This window comes from Phallusia mammillata, chromosome 6, assembly GCF_965637545.1.
Source record: "Phallusia mammillata chromosome 6, kaPhaMamm4.hap1.1, whole genome shotgun sequence".
Taxonomy (NCBI): Eukaryota; Metazoa; Chordata; class Ascidiacea; order Phlebobranchia; family Ascidiidae; genus Phallusia; species Phallusia mammillata.
Genome location: NC_137257.1, coordinates 25525333 through 25544398, shown reverse-complemented (window position 1 = coordinate 25544398; position 19066 = coordinate 25525333). Strand labels below are relative to the sequence as shown.

The 19066-nt window shown below is 34.5% G+C and overlaps 4 protein-coding genes and 1 non-coding gene across 7 annotated transcripts; 4 read left to right on the top strand and 1 right to left on the bottom strand.

Annotated features, from left to right (window-relative positions):
* The first annotated feature begins 4 nt into the window (after nt 1-4).
* On the top strand, nt 5-5552 carry LOC145232131 (ribosomal oxygenase 2-like). The gene is made up of 8 exons (XM_080096642.1): nt 5-764; nt 839-1008; nt 1450-1642; nt 3180-3375; nt 3695-3846; nt 4110-4269; nt 4419-4648; nt 5118-5552. The coding sequence occupies exons 1-8, from the start codon at nt 453-455 to the stop codon at nt 5289-5291; spliced, it is 1587 nt and encodes a 528-aa protein (XP_079952768.1). The 5' UTR covers nt 5-452; the 3' UTR covers nt 5292-5552.
* Nucleotides 5304-6517, bottom strand: LOC145232136 (signal recognition particle 19 kDa protein-like). Its single transcript, XM_080096646.1, has one exon. It carries the CDS (start codon nt 6466-6468, stop codon nt 6043-6045), a length of 426 nt encoding a protein of 141 aa, XP_079952772.1. The 5' UTR covers nt 6469-6517; the 3' UTR covers nt 5304-6042.
* Nucleotides 6518-7093: 576 nt separating this feature from the next.
* On the top strand, nt 7094-13563 carry LOC145232086 (uncharacterized). The gene is made up of 11 exons (XM_080096597.1): nt 7094-7397; nt 7696-7882; nt 8651-8831; nt 9092-9196; nt 9717-9799; nt 10196-10406; nt 10685-10741; nt 10926-10991; nt 11175-11237; nt 11715-11909; nt 12273-13563. The coding sequence occupies exons 2-11, from the start codon at nt 7703-7705 to the stop codon at nt 12722-12724; spliced, it is 1593 nt and encodes a 530-aa protein (XP_079952723.1). The 5' UTR covers nt 7094-7397; nt 7696-7702; the 3' UTR covers nt 12725-13563.
* On the top strand, nt 13564-19065 carry LOC145232089 (uncharacterized). 3 transcript variants are annotated; one of them, XM_080096600.1, is made up of 9 exons: nt 13564-13629; nt 14153-14314; nt 15535-15718; nt 15782-15883; nt 16262-16347; nt 16957-17074; nt 17372-17449; nt 17593-17793; nt 18178-19065. In XM_080096600.1, exons 2-9 carry the CDS (start codon nt 14153-14155, stop codon nt 18624-18626), a joined length of 1380 nt encoding a protein of 459 aa, XP_079952726.1. In that variant the 5' UTR covers nt 13564-13629; the 3' UTR covers nt 18627-19065. The 3 variants fall into 3 exon arrangements, with proteins under 3 accessions (XP_079952726.1, XP_079952727.1, XP_079952725.1); XM_080096601.1 differs by having other exon boundaries at nt 13610-13667; nt 16265-16347; XM_080096599.1 differs by having other exon boundaries at nt 13610-13667.
* Nucleotides 14577-14650, top strand: Trnas-gga (transfer RNA serine (anticodon GGA)). The gene has a single exon. It is a non-coding gene; the product is annotated as a tRNA-Ser (tRNA).
* Nucleotide 19066: the final 1 nt, after the last annotated feature.

The following is a 19066-nucleotide window of genomic DNA, read 5'->3' as shown; positions in this document are numbered from 1 at the left end:
GTCACGCTCCACTAAAACATAGTGACGTAATAATTTATCCCACGTGGGTAGTTTCTTGAAATTTAATTGCATTAGTAATTAATTCTGTACAAAAATCATGTCGTAACTTCTGATATAGGTCCAATTTTTTAACCAAGATACTTTTTAATACATGTTTGTGATTATGTGACAGATATAACACAATTCAATTTTGAAAATATATTATTATTTATTTTGATGCTGCTTCAAATATTGGCAATAATATATTGACTTTTACATGCCTTTACTACTAAAACATAAAATTAAAAGAAATCACAAGTACCGTAAACAAACTTTGGAAATCGCACGTGTGTTAAAAAGAGTGTTTTGTCACGTGCGTCGAGAATACAGACGAAGTGTTAACTGTTAATGCTATAGTTGTTCCCAAAAACATTGCAATATTTTGTTGCCATAGGAAGTTGTATAACTTCGTTATGCCTTCGAGCAAAAGCAAAAAAACGAATGACAAGCCAAATGCTCCAGCGAACAAGCAATCTGAACTGAAGAGCCAGAAAAAGTCAACAAAGCGTTTAGCGTCTGTCCATTCAAAAGCGAAGAAAACCAAAAAGGGAAATTCAGCATTGAACGAAATTCCGTTGCAAGAATGTCCGTTAAATTTTTCAGATCCTGAAAAGTTTTTGTCATCACTTTTGTCTCCTGTGTGTGACTTGGAAACATTTTTCAACGATTACTGGGAAAAGAAACCACTTCATATTCCATTTAGTACCAGGCAAAATGAGACAGTGGTAAACACATTAATATTTGTGAATTGTGACTTTTGTATTTTTTCACAATCTTTTTCATTGCATTTTGTATTTAGGATAAAAAAGAAGATGGATCCAATTTGGAATCTTATTTCAAAAAACTTTTTAACCTTGAAATCTTAGAAAAGATTGTAGAATCTCATGAACTAACGTACAAAGTGGACATCAATGCTTGTAAATACGATGGGACAAATCGTGAGGATTATCAAGCAGAAGGAGTCGTTCAGTAAGCATCCATTTGTTGTCTAGCCTAAAACAGTGTTTGGTGTGGAGATTAGGAACATTCAAAACAACAACATTTTAAATGTTGCCATTCTATGTATTTTCTTTTTATGTTTTAATGCTTTGATAAATCACAAGTGAATATATAAGCATTGAGCCATTACATGAAAAGCTGCAGACAATGCACACTGCTTCGACCTGTAAGGTCTCATCAGTGCAGCTGGGGATGAGAGATTGACCATGGCTTTTCAGCCTGTGCACCCAACAAACTTGAGTGTTGTAAGGTGGCTACACTAGCCAATACAGCCAATTTCTCATCACCAGCTACACTTATGAGACATTATTGGTCGAAACTGTGTACCCTGTCTGCAGCTTTACTCAGAGTAAGCTGTTGGAAATTGAAAATGCACTATTTGGCAAAACACTGGTTGAAAATTATGTGCAGATTGCAAGACATCAATAATATTTTCAACTTGAACAAAATGACAATGCAGTTTCATCAGCCACAAAGATTTCATGACGAACTTTGGAAGATACAAGAAAAGTTGGAGTCTTACTTTGGTTGTCTGGTTGGATCCAACATTTACATGACCCCTGAAGGCACACAGGGTCTGGCTCCTCACTATGATGATGTTGAGGTGAAATTTCAAACCCTAAACATTATTTAAAACAGCGTTTTTATTAGTGGCACAAGCGCTGTTCCTAGGGGTGTGAATGAAGTTTCTTAAGAATGCAGAAAGTTGGGGAAAAAAACATTTCAAAGGGGTGGCAACCAAAACTCACTTGTTTAGGCAGTAAACTTTTACTCTGATATCACTGGCCAACACAATTTTTGGTGTCTTTAATGTTAAAACTGATATTGACTAATCTTGGGGTGCTGATTACAAAAATCATTACGGTTTTCTTCAATCAGATCAACTTTTTAAGTTATTTACAAAATCAAAATTTATGACCATATTGATTCAATGACTTTAAAATCATGCTTTTATGTGTTTGTTAAAGTTTTGTTACATTATACACATCAATTTCCTACAGTGCAGTCAGTTTGATAGCATGAATATGCGTTCTATGCCTATGCTCTGTCTAAAAATGGTTGGTGCAGGCTAGCGGTAACTTTAAACTATACATGTTTTATGGAGTGATTTTCAGACTAGTAAAGCAAGGTGGTAAAACTAAAATTAATAGTGGCTAGGTCATCTATAAGGTGTTGCATGAATTACCAAGATGTTTTATGCCACATTACTGGTGAATACCCATACAACACAACTAAAAAGAAAAAAAAGATCTGTATCAAATGTGCATATCTTGCACACTTCGATGTGGCTTTAGGGGTTTAGGACAAGCAATAGACTCCACTTACCTAATGTTGACTGGAATATTGCAGTAATGGACAAAAACAGTAGAAAGGGACTGAAATTATTAGAAAGAGTACATAACTAAGTTATTAAGCGGTCTGAAAAATTCAGTACGAAAATGAGTATAAAGCTACACTTCCCTTAAAACGTAGGGGATATAAATGATAAGAATTAAGCTGAAAGGTCCCAACAGGATATCAGTAAAACGAAACGTGTCAGGGAAGAGGGAATAATGTGGTCCTGGCTAACTGCTGTTGGTCAATTAAACAGGACGATATTGCTGCCACCTTGTTCCGAAAGTTACCAAAGTACATGTGTAGGCCTATACCTGATATACCTGATAACTTACAAATTTGAAACATTTTGTTGTTTTTTTGTGTTGAATTTTGTTTGTTAGGAGTGTCCACCTGTTACATTTAAAATTAAATTCAAAATTTTGTTCTTGCAATAACGTTAATTCCAAATAAAATACTCGAAACCAGTTTCACTATAGTGTATACATATAGATTGTTTTTCAAACGTGAATGTACCATAACAGGAAAACTAGATGTGATACAGATAAACCGATTGCATTTTTGAAATCAGGGCACTAGAATTAGTCAAAATCAATTAAAACATTACAGACACCAGTAAAAAAATATTTTTTTGTTGCCCAGTGTATTTAACACCAAGGGTTATTTGCCAGTCAACCAACAGTAAAAAATGGGAGCACCTTTACTTCTTGCTTTAAACACCTTAACTTAAAATATCAAACGGATTTCAAAAACATACAGACAACTGTACTCATTTTGATTCAGATATAAATGTTTTCCATATTTAGGTGTTTATCTTGCAACTTGGCGGCTGCAAAGATTGGAAACTATATAGTCCTGTTCAAAAACTTGCTCGAGAATGCAGCAGAGATCTTGACAAGGAAACTATGGAAAAGCTTGATCTTATCATGGAGTTAACTATGCAACCTGGTGATCTCATGTATTTTCCAAGAGGGACAGTGCACCAAGCAAAAGTTAAAGAAGGTATATATACTGCATTTCAGAAGGTTGAAAAACAAAAAATTATATGCCCGATATAAAAGTTACTTTGCATTGTTTAATAAAACTTGAACATCTAAATAACGGTAGCTGCAGCATGTTTACACTCTTTACACTAATTGTAATTTGTCATGCTTAATAATGTCTCAATGTTGTGCAGCTATTTCTGGCTTGTTGAATATTTTAATGCAATTGTGCTGCTACGATTTGTATCACCGACGAAATAAACCTAACTCAACTCGAAATGAACCCAAACCTGCCGTTGCTTTAGAAATGGTCACAATTAGGTGTACAATTTTTTCAGGTTGTGGCATGTCGACTCACATTACAATCAGCACATATCAGAACCACTGCTGGGGAGATTACTTGGTGACAACATTGCCCCATCTAATTGACCGGTGCACAGACCAACAAAGTGTGCTACGAAGAGGACTGCCATTGAAGTATACTGATAAGGTCAAGCAATATTGCTAGTTGACAGCATAACTGTGCATTGGCTGCTGGAATCTTAATTCAACATAAAAGATTTGGTTAAAAACAAATATATACCCTTATTAACAAGAAATTACATGTTAATACTTGTATAATAACTTTCAAAACAGCACTTCATAGTCATATTGTTTTAGCCAAAAATATTGTTTGTGTATTACTATGCTATATATTTTTTTTTTTTGTAAACTGAAATATAGTAAGTAGCAATCAATGCTGTTTTGTCACAGGTGACAACAGCAGAGTTTTCAAAACAGTTTTTGGAAATCTTGGATGCTGCAAAATCTGCAATTACGAAGAATTTAGTGGAATGTGAAAGAAGCAACACAATGGCATCTGATTTTTTTGCAAACAGACTCCCTCCTTTCAAACACAAAGGAGAACCAACTGGTAATTCTTGTTTTTGTAACAAACTGTCCAAAACGCATAAAACTGATACACAAATAAAATCACTTATGTGGTAAACTAAATTTGAGCTACTTAAGCTACTTAAAATACACATGGTTTGTTCATTTTAATGGTTACTTATGTTTTGGTAGGTGAAATTCCCAGTCAAAAGTCCTCCATCAGATTTCTGCATCCAGACCATATGTTAATTTCACGAGGTAAAGGACTTTATGATGATGAGGATCCTCTTGATGAAGATGATGAAGAACTATTGGACTGTGACGTCAACAATAATTTAACTGACAACGAAGATGAGATGTACATTTACTTTTCAACAAACAATAAGAGAGAAAATCACATGCGTGGTGACCCGGTTACAAAGGTAAATGTGAAGTGGCAAACCAACTGACAAAGTATGAACCCAATAGGGCTCTTAGTATGCCAGGCCTATTAAAGGCGTTGTACTGAAATAGCTGGTCTCCCAAGCATTCCCATCTGGCAATGCACAGGCTAGAAAAATCTGCTCTAGAACCCAGCACAGTTTTAGCATATGGTGCCTTTACTAAACTTGCCCACAGCTAGTTTATTTCTCACTTATCTAATTCAAATTTATCTTTTGGACTAACCTGCCATAGAAAACTCTTAACTTTGGTTTTATATCAAATCTCAAAACCTTAAGGACAACTGATTTAATATTTTTCATGAATTTTAATCTACAGTACGAGGTTGGTCATAGATTCACCAAGCAATAAACTGAGTGTTTTATTTTTATGTGTAGAGTACAAGTATAAATTCTGGTTTTTCGACATTTGTATAGTAAATGTCTGATTTAACAGTGGTTTTCATTTCAGCCAAGTGGACTGCGGTTTGACATCAGCTGTATGGAACCACTGAAGAAGTTGAAAGAGAGTGGAAATGAATTTATAGAAGTGGAAAAACTTAATCCTCCTGTTCATTTGGGACTTGATATGTTAATCGGTCTGTGGGCAGAAGGGTTAATTGAATGTAAACCAGCTGGGAAATAACTTAGCAAGGAATTCTTTTGCTGTTCTTTATTTCACTTCTTTGAATAAACACAATACAGTAAAGTATGAAAAAAAATGTTTGGTTTGGACAACGTTTTTGCATCAGACAGCACACTTTCATACATGAAATAGTGTAGGTGTGTGCAACATTTATCCATTATAGGCCAAATACAATTAACATTACACAGGTGCATTTTCATATGACACAAATTGACTTAATGTTGTTACATATAAAACACATCTATATTGAGTCAACATGTACCAGTAAAATTCATAAGCAGTTCTAGCAGCAATGTTTCGTTGCAGAAATATAGAAATGGACACATTATGCTGCTCAGAAACAGAAATTTGAAATAGCGAGCACTGAATTGGTTTAGCTGGCTTGACATCATCCATATTCCAATTCCAAACGTCTCTGCAAGCCAGACAACCTTTACCAAGGACTGAGTTTCGCAGACAGGTTTTGCACCCCCAACATAGTTGATCAATTAAAATTTATAAACATCCATGTTAGTTTGAATAAACAAGAAAAAAATGCAGTGCTTTGTGGCAGAATAGTCAAATATTAATGTTTACTTGCATTTCCTGCAACAGTTAAGACAGAGAATTGCACCTTTACAAACAGCACTTAAAATTAATCTGAAAATGTGATCCAAATGCTAACGATCCCTTAGAAAAAGTTAGAAAACAAAATCTCTGCAACAATTGCAGTTTTCTCCATTCACCAAATCACATACAAAACATTGAGAAGTTATCTTCGCTTCTTTTGTCCCTTCTTTGATTTTGACTGACTTTGCCCAGAAACATTGTCACCGGAGGCGCCCTTCTGTGTTCGAGTTTTCAGTTTCGGAATCATGGAGCCAAGATACAATAAAAGCGACTTTTTGTCGGGAATCATATCATTCACCAAACTTCCATCAGGGTTTTTCAGCATCACACGAATTCTTCCTCGGTACAGTGCATCGCCTCTGTACAGTTCACGAGGGTAGAGTTTGTTTTCCACGATGGGTTTAAGACCAGCTGAGGCACAAACGTCTTTAATTTCGTTGCAAGTTGGGTTTTCACAACCTTTTTCTTTGGGCACACGACGTCCATTGGCAAGCGTTTTCTTGCTGTTTAGATAAGCAGGGTAAATGCATAAATGCTTGTCAACACAAATTTGCGATGTAGACGCCATATTTTTTTCAACTAAACCTTTAAAATGTTAAAAAAATAATCAAAAACACCAAACTAACGTTTGTGTTGGTTTTCAACTCAAAATGCATTTATGGATGGAACTTTGATTAAAAAACATAATTAAAAACAAATTTGTCTGATCTACAACGTTATTTCTGTACAAAGCGCTTTTTCTAAACAAAGCTAACAAAATACCATCCAAACTTAAAAACTAGCAAAATTGTGTGAGTCAATTAGCCAACAAATGTGAACTGTACCGCTACGTAATCTGTTATTTGATGCATGGCTAAGCGTACCCATAGATGATACGTTAAAGATTTAAAAATATTTTTTTTATTTTTTTTTTGTTTTAAAGGCACAAATGCTTTAATTCGAATTTTCTGTCAATGCACAATAAAAATCATGTAAAAAGGACTACATAATTTTGTTAAGTTAAAGCTAAAATGATCTTGGTATATGTTTTTTGGAGTTCTGGTTCAATCGCCAACATTTAAATCGCCATAAACATTGCTGAAAAATATTGTGAACACATCACATCCACAGTTTAGTTCTAAACCACAGTTTAGGCCTGTTTTAAACAAGGAAATATGACGCAAGCTTCCCGTTTCAGCCGAGTGCACATTACGTCACTGGCATTATTGACAAAATACGGGGAATCCCCACGGGCGAAAACATTTTCTCACCGTCAGGTGTTTTTTCAATGTTCCCGGCTCAATTAACCGATGTGTACAGCCCAGGTAGCGACATTGCGTAGGCGCAAAGAAAGCTAAAGGGAAAGTACGCGTTCACCCACGCAAACAAGGTTTAAATTAACCCGGAATTACGGCTTGCAACGCAGAAACGTTCGATTTTATCCAGCTAGGTTCCCTTTTCCGAAATTGCCCATTTGATTATTTGAAGCTGCTTTTGGGCGCGGTATTCCAAAACGAGGTAAGAAAATGTAAAACTTTTGTAAGCAATACTGTAAGTAGTAAATCAACTGAAGCCCTAATAAATATTTTGCTGGAAAGGTTTTTTAATTGTTGTAAACTCACAATGCATTCGTAATGGCATTGTTTTAAATCTTCGGTCTTACTTTAACTCATCATAACAGATAAACCTAAACAAAAAACAATAAGTAGAACAAGTAGAACATTTCAAGCATTTTGATTCTAGACCTCTCTAGAGCAGAAAAATATTAACCCTGTAAAAGTTTTCTTAACTACCAAAAACTTCAACTTTAATACAGAACTAAAATGTCGGAGCCAGAGTCTGAATTTAAAACTTCACTCCGACCTTGGCTGAGTAGAAAGTTGGATGGGAGAGACATTTTGAACTTGAGATGGGAAAATCCAGTGGAACAGGTTTATTTCCGAATTCCATGGAACAAAAAAGATCAAGATCCGAACTGGGAGAAGGAATACGAACTTTTTAAGGTTTTAAAACGATTTCGGTTGTGTTGGTAACTTGTTTTTGGGTGGCTCCATAAATGATTTATTGTTATACAAAAACCACTAATGAAAAAGTGCACCTGTAGTATTTTTGTCTGTGATTTATGGCAATTATGGGTGCCACACTGAATCTGTGCAACTTGTGGAAAGTATAGTGCTTTTTGATGGGTATTTTAATTAAATGAACCAGGAAACATTTAGGCCAGTAGTTCTCAAACTGTGTGTCGCGAGGCCCTGGTGCGCTGTTTGAATTTTCCAAGGGTGTCGCAGAATATTCGTTTCGTGGCTTATTGTTGTTGTATCATTTAACTCAACTTTAATAAAAAGTTTCCTCATTAACTTTTATTTGCTGGTGCGTCGCAAGTCCAAAAAACTTATCCAGTGGCGTCACAACAAAAAAAGTTTGAGAACCACTGATTTAGGCACTGAACACTGTTCGACCCATAATGTCTCATGCAACTGGCAACAAAACAGGAACTGTTGGCTAAAAGAGCATCACAGCACTCACAAAATTGTTTTAGGAGCACCAAGCACAAAAGCCACACACTAACTGTTAAATGCCACAACAAGGTATGAACCACAGAGGAACTGCTTCAACATTGACCAACTGCTTGGAACTAAAAAAATGGCTTTGGCCCAGCATCACTTTTAATATTTTTTACAATGATACAAATCATAAATATAAAGCTGAACATGTGTCACATTTAAATATTTTGTATGTAGGCAGTTTTTGAAATATATAATTTAAATTAGGCCTGGGCCATTCACCGTGGAACTTATGAACCAGGAATGCCTTGGGCCAAACTCAAAAGCAACTTTCGAAGTGTTCTCAGCAAATCCAATGACTTTGAGGAAGTAAAAGAACGCAGAGTAGAGAAGCTACAAACTGGAAACTACAGAGTTTATAAAAGATTGACTCACAAAGAAGCTAAAGGTTCAAAAATTGTGACAAGAAACAAAAATTGTTCAAAACAGTGATGTTGTATTTCAAACTTGTTAAAAAATGGTTCACATTTAATTGGACCTAGTTGTTAGTGTAATATTGACACCATTTACTGTGTAGGTCATAGGAACCCTTTTTCCTTCTTATTTTGTTAGTTTCTTTTAAAAATTTCCTTTTTAAACTTCACCGACATAGTGATTTTGTTTCTTGCTTATTGTTTAGGATGTGCAACCTTATAGTTTTTTTCACAGAAAAGCAAAAAAAGAACTCGAAAAAGAGAAAAATTGAACAAAAACCTTCGCATGTGAATGAAAGTGAAGTACAATCAACTTCGCATTGTTGTAAAGCTACTCCAGGTAATCACAATCCCCACAATTTAAAAATAATGTACATGTTTGATTTCCATTGTTTTAACTTTCCTTTCCATAATTATTTGTTTTGTAGCTGAACTCATTTAAGTTAAAAAACCAGAGCATCTTCATTTCACCTTTTAAAAGAAAAAACAATTTGTTTATTAGTGAGAGCAACACTGAACATTCTTACAGGAAATACAGTTCAACATATCTATTTAAAAGCTTGTTTGTAACTCTAATACAAACCGCAGTACTTTTTTAAATTTACCGTTGATTTGAAAAAGCATATACCGTATTTACTCGATTGTAAGCCGCGGCTTATATTGTTTTTTAGCTGCCGTTTGTGCGTCTTATAATCGAGGGCGGCTTACAATCGAGTAAATACGGTACACATTGTTGTGGGTGGGTATGACTGCAATGAGCTGATTTAAAAATAGATCTTTGAATCCTAGCTTTGATGCAGCTATAGTAAATTGACATTCAACTTGCATTTTAAGATTTAATTGATACATTTTCTCTATAGAATTAAGTGGACTAAATTCTTATCCTGGAAGTTGGCAACAATTGGGTGCAGAGGGAAATGAATGTTATGCAGAAGTTAACCAGGTATTTTTGAGTGCAATAAAAAAGTTGCAAAAGAAAACATAAGAAACAATATTTACTTTTTCCGTTGCCAGAAATTGAAGTACAAGTACATATCTTGTTTTCAAATTTCTAAGAAAATAAAAAACTTATGTCAGAAATACTGTATGTGGTAAATCATACTAAAACCAAATTAATATTCTACAGAAATTGTGTTTGTATTTATTGTAAGTTAAAGCCCACATACATTTGTCAAGCCAATGTTTTACTACTGTGGTCTATATTTAATGCATCATAACAGATATACTTTACCAATGTGTATGTTCTTGTATTTTTAAACAGTTAGTATTAAAATTGCTAGTTTATCCACCTAAATATTGACCGATTAACTGAAATGTAACCTTTTTTATGTTTTTGCAGCCTCCTTTGTTAAATGGGCCTGGCACTCAGGTCTCCCCAGTTTCAAACAATTCCCAGTCAACCTATCATCTACAATATAGTGATGCTTCCAGCTTTAGCCATTCACAAGTTTCAAACTTCGACCAACTATTAGATGAAAGGGACAGTGAACTTTTTCAAACTGCCCCTGGGGAATTCCCTGTAGGGGAAAATATGATGCTCAATAAAGGGGGTAGGTTAAAAATTCCCAGACATTTGCAATTGAACAAAATTATGTCTATCCATTTCCAAATACTATAACACTCAAAGGACCTAAATTAGGCAAAGAGGTTTCATGTCAAATGTAATTAGAAATCTAAGTTATCATTTGCAAAGCAAATTAGAAATATTGGTATCAGTGCATGCTAAAGGAAAACATAAAATTTTATGAAACAAAACGTGAAAAATTTAAACTATTGACCTTACACATTTAATGTTTATTAAATGACATATAAAAAAATGTGCTTTTAGATTCAAATTTTGTGGATTCATTATTGACGGAACTAGAATCACAACAACCAACTGTTGGTAAATATTTATTGCAACTATTTCATTTACCTTTGGTTTATTTATTTTTTTGTTTGGATGCTAGTGAATACTCTGTCTTGTGCAAATGTTTTTTACTTAAGCTTAATAAATGTTACTTAATCCAACTTTTTTGCAATGTTTAAACAGTGACAAATTTATTAAACATATTTGTTTGTTTTTTAAGTTCCCCATGTGATGCATGATGATGCCATGTCAGGGGACAGCATCAATACTCTGCAACCAAATAATGGTAAGTGTACTGATTTATATTTCAGGTTTGTTCAACCAAACACTTTGTTTTAATACACATTCACTAAAAACAAATGTGTGACTTTTTCACCTTGGCCAATGCAAATATTCTTGTTTTTTTGGTGTGTTGTAAAATAGTACACTCATTACAGAAAAAGTTTAGCTATATTGTTTTCAACTATAGGTGAAGTTTGCAACTCAATTGGGTCTATTTTCCAACACATCATGTCCCAACCAGGAATGGATGGTAAGTTGTATGAGTGTCTCACTTAAATTCACCAACTATAAAAGCATTAAAATAACTTTGTTTCTTTCCTAAACAGTTGTTTGGGCATTGTGAACTACTTCTGTTGTTAATGCCCAGTTGTGGCACCAAACAAAATAGATTAGGAATGGCTTTTTAGCTTGTTGATCCCAACTGAAGTGCCGAAAGATGGCTACTAGCTAATTAATTGACTGAGTTAAACAAATGACATATAAATAAAACTACAGACAGTACATTTCTGCCCATAAGGTCTCATCAATGCAGCTGGTAAAACTAGACTGATGTAACATTATCTCATACAGGCAATCTCTTGTCACCAGCTGCACTGATGAAACCTTGTAGCTCGAAACAGTCTGCACTGTCTGCAGCTTACCTCACCTAACTCTGTAGATATGTATTTGCATGTAAAAAGAATTGAGTTTAGGAAACTAAGTACAAGGAAATATTTTTGTTTCTTAGCTTCAAAAATATGGCAGTGTCATGTTGTTGTGCGCTATCGGAAAAATCAAGTTGGAGAGACGGTTGTTTTCCTGAATGACGAGCATCGTTTACATTATGGTCCAGAAATGGACCAAAAACTTGGCATCCTTGCTGTGCGCAGTCAATTGCCCTCAGAATTTAAAACCTTATCCACTCAACTTCCAGAAATTCAAGGTTTGTGTATTAACCACCACAATGTGACTGTCTTTTGCAAACAAATTTTGCTATTACAGTTTTTTGATAAACACTTTGTCCACCTTTTTCATCAAAGCTGGACCAAGTTTTTGTGTGCTAGTACTCAATTCAAAGTCAGAACTGCCTGCTGTTGTAATATTTTGTGCAAATTTCAGTTTGCTAAAAGTAGCTTTAAGACAAAGTAAACAAAAAAGGGCAGTTTAAATTTTGTAATTTTTACCATGGTAGCCAAAATTTGTTTGCAACTTATAAAAACTGGGCTAGGAAACCTTACGGAAACCTTGCTTTTAAGTGCTTTCCTGCATGCCTTGTTAAATTTGACATTATTCATTTTTATAACAGGTACAGACCCTTTGGTTGAAGAAGTTCTCGGGAAGTTTGATCAGGGAGTAGTTTTATCAATGGACAACAATGGAAACATGTTTGTTACACGACTTTGCCAAGATCATGTATATTACTATGAACAAGGCAACGAAAATGAAAAACCAATAAAGCTCGAGCGAAAAACCCAAACCAAAATATTTTCCTATGAAACTTTCATTGGAATGTGTATTCAACACAAAAACGACCCAGCTACCACAACTCCTGCTTCTACAGTTAGACTTCATATCGGTATTCGACCTAAGCATCATGATTCTTTTGGCTTGGTCAGTATCACTCTTATGCCAGTACTTGCTGATGATATAATGCAATATGTCATCGGAAACGATATGACACAACCAGCGTATAGCATTGAAAACTCAGTGGATTGGTTGATTCGCCAAACTGATTCTATGAATTTGGGAGCCAAATAACAACACTAAAACACTGTCAAACACTTGTTTGTAAAATAAAATGGGTGTAAGTTTGAAAAAAAATTAAAATGTAAATAGAGACATAGTAAATCTTTTCTTATTATTGAAATCTCCTTATAAGTAAAGCAACTCCGACGGGTCATCATTAAAGGGTCATTAAAATCAGATCACACTGAATTGTCTTGTAAATAGGGACATTCATAAAGCTTTAATAAAAATTTGGCATCACACATCACAGTTTACTGTATTCATTAATCTTGAAAGTAGCAAGTTGTGTAAATATTAGATTCTATTATTCGTCATACTTACAGTATTATTTGTCATGTTTTTGCTTTACTGTATAATGATTTAGATATTTTTCAAAAAGTTTAGTATGCGTGTATTTTTGCATTCCTTCACTGTAGACATGTATTATATGCTTTTGGAATTGTTACTTTTTTTTGTGTTTACTTGTCAACTGCACAAATGTATCTCATAGTTTTCTAAACCGTTTTTGTGATTGCAGTAACAGTTAACCTTGATTATTTCGCACCCATTTGGGCCAAAAAATTTGTCTGGATTAGGCAAAGACCAAGGTATACTGACGTTCAAGCCTTACCATGTTGCAAATTAAATTTGAAGTAAATTTTAATTAAATTTCTTAAATTTATGAAGCAATTAACCGAAGTGATCTGTACTTTAGCTATGATGCAAATTTCTTTTTTCAATCTGCTTAGTTGTTCATGATGTTTTTAAACTATGCTATTCACAAATGCTACTGACTTTTAACAACAATCTGTTGCTGTTTGTGTCTTGAAGCGATTTTCATGTAGTAACAATATTGTGTTTTTGCATTTTAGCTTTGTTAAAGTTAAGAGGTTAAAAACTGAATTTTCAAACACTCCTGAACCAAGCAACTTTCTTTGGTAAATTTTTTCAACTTTCTCCATATTTTGCTCTAAAGGTAAAAAAATATACATTGCAAAAGATTCAACTTCTGATAATATTAGAATATTTTGCCTGTTTTTTTTACTTGTGGTGTGATAGATTACCTAATTCCATGTTCTGTTTATGCTAAGTTCTCCTCACAGTACAAAACTAGGACATAGAGCATTGAAAAAGACTTGCCATTTTATACTTACCAAAAAAATTAGCCATCATGATGTTAAAAATTCCTTTTGGATTTTATGTTTAAAGTGTGTGCTATGGTTGCTTCTTTAGAAATTGTAAAATATGTTAAATTTAAACTGTTTGAATAACATGACTCTTTTAAAATCAAAGTCTAAATAAAACACAAGCAGTCCAACCCATTATTAAGTGATGGATCCTCATGGATGCAATTTTGTGTCTCACTGTATTATGTAAAACTTCTTAAATTTTGTCGCATAACAATGGGTTGGACAACTTATGTTTTATACATACTTTGATTAAAATTATGTATTTTTGCAGATGGCTTGTGACCGAGGTCTGACATTGAGACCCTGGTTGTTAAACTTGTTGGAAAGAAATGAAATTCCGAATCTAATTTATGACCCTGATGATAATTCATTGATCCGAATTCCGTGGAACAGACAAGGGGAAAGTTCAGAGGCTGAAGATAAACTGTTTTTGGTGGGTTTATGTTGACGTTTGTTTTTTTGCAATTAGGTTAATCGTTAAGGTAAAAGATGATTATGGACTTATCCATGATTTTAACACAAAACACAACCACATTAAATCAGATAAATAACTGGTATAGTAATGAATCACAGTACGCCAGGCCCATTGAAGGCGCCATGCCGAATCAGCCGGTCACCAAGCATTTACCACCGTGTGCAGCATACGAGGCAGGCAACGGTGCTTGTGATTCGACTTTCGGCGGATTCTCCACTGAGCCTGTGTAGCTCAGTTGGTAGAGCGCGAGTCCCGGAAAGACTCCTGTCGTGGGTTCAAATCCCACCGCAGGCTAGATTTTTCTAGCCTACGCCTTGCCATATGGTGGTGAATGCTTGGTGACTGACTGATTTGGTATGTCACATTCAATGGGCCTGGCGTACTGTGATTTATAGATGAGTGTGCCATGATCGCTGGTCTGCATAGACACTTCAGGGCTGATCCCAGTTATGAATTTATGTTCATCTTAACTGGTATAGTAATGGTTTTTAATCTAAAAATATTTGAGGTAGGTTATTGATCCTTCTCTCACTAAAGGTTATGTTTTGGGCATTTTGTTCAATGAAATATTAAAAGATAAGGTTTCACAAAATCACAGTCCTTAGAAGTGGCATACATTACATTTAAAACATACATTTAGTAAGTGTTGAATAAATGGTCAGCTAAAGATTTGTACTATCCTGAGTTTTAGTACTGGAAAATTAAATCAATATGAGCGTAACAGAAAAAATAAAAATGATAACAAGCCCTTTGTAACATAGCGATGATTACTCTAGCACAGGGGTCGGCAAACTTTTACGTGACGCGTGCCAATTTACTGGTTATTTCCGTGTGTTAATGACCTTGCGTGCCTACGTTTTTTCTAAAAAATAGTTGTTCGTGCCAGCAGATATCAATAATAAAGAGAAAGCAGAGTGTTTTGTGCATGTAAGGCTAAATTTTAAGACAATGAAATAACAAAAACTATAAACAAGCAGTGTAACAGGTTAAGTTGTTTCTTCAATATAAACACGCAAACCGTTTGGCGTGCCATGAAAAACCACCTCGCATGCCAACTTTGGCATGTGTGCCAGGGGTTGCCGACCCCTGCTCCAGCATTACAAACACAAAACAGATAAACTCTAATACATTACTTTAAAACCTTGCCAAATTTATTTTACTGTTACTTAATTTTTCAGCTTTGGGCAGAAAGACATGGTGACAAAGTGGACCCAGAAAGTGGAAAAACGACACGAAGAAACAATTTCAGAAATACTCTAAATAAATCACATGACTTCGAGGAAAGACCAGAGTTACACGAGTTAAACAAGCAATCCAACAACTACAGAGTTTATAGGCTGCGAACCGTAGAAGAAAGCAGAGGTGGTATTTTGTTTTTTAACTAACACCATTGTCTGGTTTCAGAATGTTTTTCTTTATTTTTAGCTGAAGTAAAGAGAGCCAGAGAAAACAAACAGAGAAAACTAAAACGAAAATCTGCTGAAAGCGATTGTTCCACCAATTCACAAGCATCTTCTGCGGCAACAAGTAATAATACCTGTGTTACATTATTAAAACTGTAAGCATGTGGATTTTTTAGTTCCACATGCACTTTTTTCAAATGTGTGCAATGTCTTTTTAAATCTTAACAACCACAAGACTAAACATTGAAAAAATGCATTTAGTACAATTTAATATGTGGATATGACAAAGTTGATGCAATACCAAATGATTTTGGTTACACTTCTCAAACACAAGTGATTTTTGTCCCGAAAGCTGATCTTTTAAGTTTCATTGGCAGATGTCTTTTATTTCTTTTTATTAGCTAAGACTTAAAAACATTAAGGCAAGATGATTTTCAAAAACTATGCCTTGTATAAAGTGATTGCAAACTTTGCATTACCACCAATAATTTGCATTGTTTAGCAGCAGAAAGCCCAAATATGATGACACAAGACACTACAAAAGGCCGTGTGGAGTTTCAATGTCTAAATGATGTAATGGAATGGGATGTAAGTTATATTTTAAATAATCATAGTACGCCAAATCCATTAAAGGCATTATATCAAATCAAACCAGGCATTCCCATACCCCCTGGCGTACTATAATTTATGAATAAGTATACCATGATTGCTGGTCTGTATGGACACTTCAGGGCTGATCCCAGTATGAATGTATTCATTAAAAATTTTTAAGAATGTGCACATTATTACTTTGACCTTTGAGTTCTTACTTGGTTAGATTCTTGGCATTAGCTTCCAACAACTTATTATTGCCAAGATGGCCAAAAGGTTGGCCTTGTGTTCACAAAGTTTTAGGTTCTAATCCCATGTCGATTGCTTGTGTTTCCTTGAGAAAGGAACTTCATTGGTCCAAACCCAGTTGTTCCCAATGGGTTAAACTAAATTAAAGTCGAAAAAATTAAATTAAAAATGATCAAAAAACTTGCAACAAAACAGGCAGCTCAACGACGGATTTCTTGTGGGCATAACGTATTCAGGTGTTGTCTGTTTACCGAGGAGAAACGAAACAAAAACTTTAAAGGTTCAATAACAGGAACATCTCTAAATAGGAACTGTTCAAATTTTAGCTCCCATTTAGATAACTTTGTTTTTTGCCAGGATATTGAACATTTATTAGCGGGTCAGAATCATTATGAAAATTCATTTGAAATTCACCAAAACCATGACCAGGACCAAGCACCTATTCAGGACTCATACCCAGTGCAACAAAACAATGGTAAATTACGTGTTTGGGTCTATAGATAAGAATTTGGTATGTAGATGATTCTCACGCAAATCATATGAACTTTTAAAGGATGACTGTCAATGTATTTTGATCCCAACAATGTTAATTTGACCCCCCCACCAAAAAAAAAAAACAACAAATAAAATACTAATAAATAAACTTTACAAGGTACAAACTTACAATGAGTTTAAACTCCCATTAAACCAACAAAGCACTAAGATTTCGCCATAACAAAACCTAAAGAATTAAACATTTTGTGTCAATATTTTTATCAAAAACTTTTTTCAGTTGACACAAGCATCACTGACAACAACAAACCCATTCTTTACCAAATGTTACTATTGCTTGGTTTATCTGCAATATATGGTAAGTAGCTTCAATTTTTGTGAAATCAATTTGGAAAAAAAAACCTAAAGATATTTTGTTGTTACAATATTTGACATAAAAAGTGCACTGTGTTTGCAAGACATAACATATTGTTAAAAATAGTACCCTGTTTTGTCTTTCAGAATATCTGTCACTTTACACAATTGAATTGTACTATGACAAAGAACTTGTTGGTGTTCAAGAAGTAAACTTGAAGACTGAAACACGATTTCATCACGAAAATTGCCAGAAACAGTTGCAAAAACTGGCAGACAATGGATACACTCCAGAAACAGCTCCAAAACATTTCCTGATGGCTGAAATGGAGTTTCCTGCTTACTCAGGTACAAAGTAATTGTTTTGGTGCAGGCAAATACCTACTACAACTGTTCACAAAAAAATTTAACAAATTTGGTTAATATGCAACCTGGTGGACGAAACGCTTGTTCAGTATTTTCCACAAAATAATTGTTAATTTAAAACAGCACCCAAGAGCTTTTGCATAAACAATACTCTGTATAGTTCAGCCCATGTCTTAACTTATATTTCATTTTTATTTTTTATATCTAGGCCAATATACATTTCATACCCTCTAACTTTTTTGCTAATTTCAGCTTTATTCTTACTAACTTGTTATAATCAACAAACAATCGTTATGTTGCTACTAAAGTTTTATCAGTACTTTGTTTTTTTGGCAAAGATTTAACGCCTAGTAATTATGTTTGCAGGACTTGACAACAAAATTTTAATTATTCTCAAGCACATGGGCCAGGGTTTGACTTTACGCAGTGACGACAATGGAAATCTGTTCTGCACGCGAGCGTGTATGACACAAATTTTCCACTTTGACCAAGAGACACCCACTTTAGGGCATGTAAAGTTGCAGCGGGGAAAAGAAACAAAACTATTTTCCTACGAAACGCTGATGTTACAGCTCTTAAACCATGGCGAACCTATCTTGGAGACAAAGCGATTGTTTTTTGGCAATGAGCCACACAGCATTGCTTCTTCCGGAACTGTTTCCATGACAATAATACCTAAGTTTGTTGCACAAATCAAAACTGGAATGCAGGGCTGTGACACCTCAAAGAAAAGTAGCATGGTGCTACTTAGTAATCCAGACAGTGTTGACAGAATTGTTGAAAGCTTGGAACATTTGCAAATGAAAAGCACATAAACATTCACCTGATTGTTGTGTATACTTGCAATCTTAAAATACCTTCCTTACCACATTGGAACCTTAAAACAGTCACTGTATATTATTGTTTTTCAAGATATATGCATTTTGTGAAAAAGATTTTACCTTACACAAAGATAATATTTACTATGTGCATACTTGTAGTTGTTACATAGTTTTCTTATGAACTTGCCAAAACTTTTGTTTCAATTGCTCTGGGTGGTACTGCTTTGCTTTTAAATGGTGCACTTCATAGTTTTGTAACAAAATGTGTTTATCTGTTTAAACCGAGTTGCGTACACAATAATTGACCTATACTTTATACTGTATTGCTCTTCTGTGTACAGTTTCAAATTTGTACAAACTGTCTGTGTTAAGTTTCCAGTGCACTTTTTCTTTTTTTCTATCCAATCTTCATAACTCCTATTTGTGATTTTTAG

What these genes read in the sequence shown, in the direction of transcription:
- LOC145232131 (XM_080096642.1), top strand. Translation starts at nt 453, where the DNA reads ATGCCTTCGAGCAAAAGCAAAAAAACGAATGACAAGCCAAATGCTCCA. An exon ending in CTCACTATGATGATGTTGAG is followed by an intron (nt 1,643 to 3,179) that starts GTGAAATTTCAA and finishes TTCCATATTTAG; the next exon opens with GTGTTTATCTTGCAACTTGG. An exon ending in GTGGTGACCCGGTTACAAAG is followed by an intron (nt 4,649 to 5,117) that starts GTAAATGTGAAG and finishes TTTTCATTTCAG; the next exon opens with CCAAGTGGACTGCGGTTTGA.
- LOC145232136 (XM_080096646.1), bottom strand. Translation starts at nt 6,468, where the DNA reads ATGGCGTCTACATCGCAAATTTGTGTTGACAAGCATTTATGCATTTAC.
- LOC145232086 (XM_080096597.1), top strand. Translation starts at nt 7,703, where the DNA reads ATGTCGGAGCCAGAGTCTGAATTTAAAACTTCACTCCGACCTTGGCTG. An exon ending in AGGAATACGAACTTTTTAAG is followed by an intron (nt 7,883 to 8,650) that starts GTTTTAAAACGA and finishes AATTTAAATTAG; the next exon opens with GCCTGGGCCATTCACCGTGG. An exon ending in GTCCCAACCAGGAATGGATG is followed by an intron (nt 11,238 to 11,714) that starts GTAAGTTGTATG and finishes TTTGTTTCTTAG; the next exon opens with CTTCAAAAATATGGCAGTGT.
- LOC145232089 (XM_080096600.1), top strand. Translation starts at nt 14,153, where the DNA reads ATGGCTTGTGACCGAGGTCTGACATTGAGACCCTGGTTGTTAAACTTG. An exon ending in AGCATCTTCTGCGGCAACAA is followed by an intron (nt 15,884 to 16,261) that starts GTAATAATACCT and finishes TGCATTGTTTAG; the next exon opens with CAGCAGAAAGCCCAAATATG. An exon ending in CCCAGTGCAACAAAACAATG is followed by an intron (nt 17,075 to 17,371) that starts GTAAATTACGTG and finishes AACTTTTTTCAG; the next exon opens with TTGACACAAGCATCACTGAC.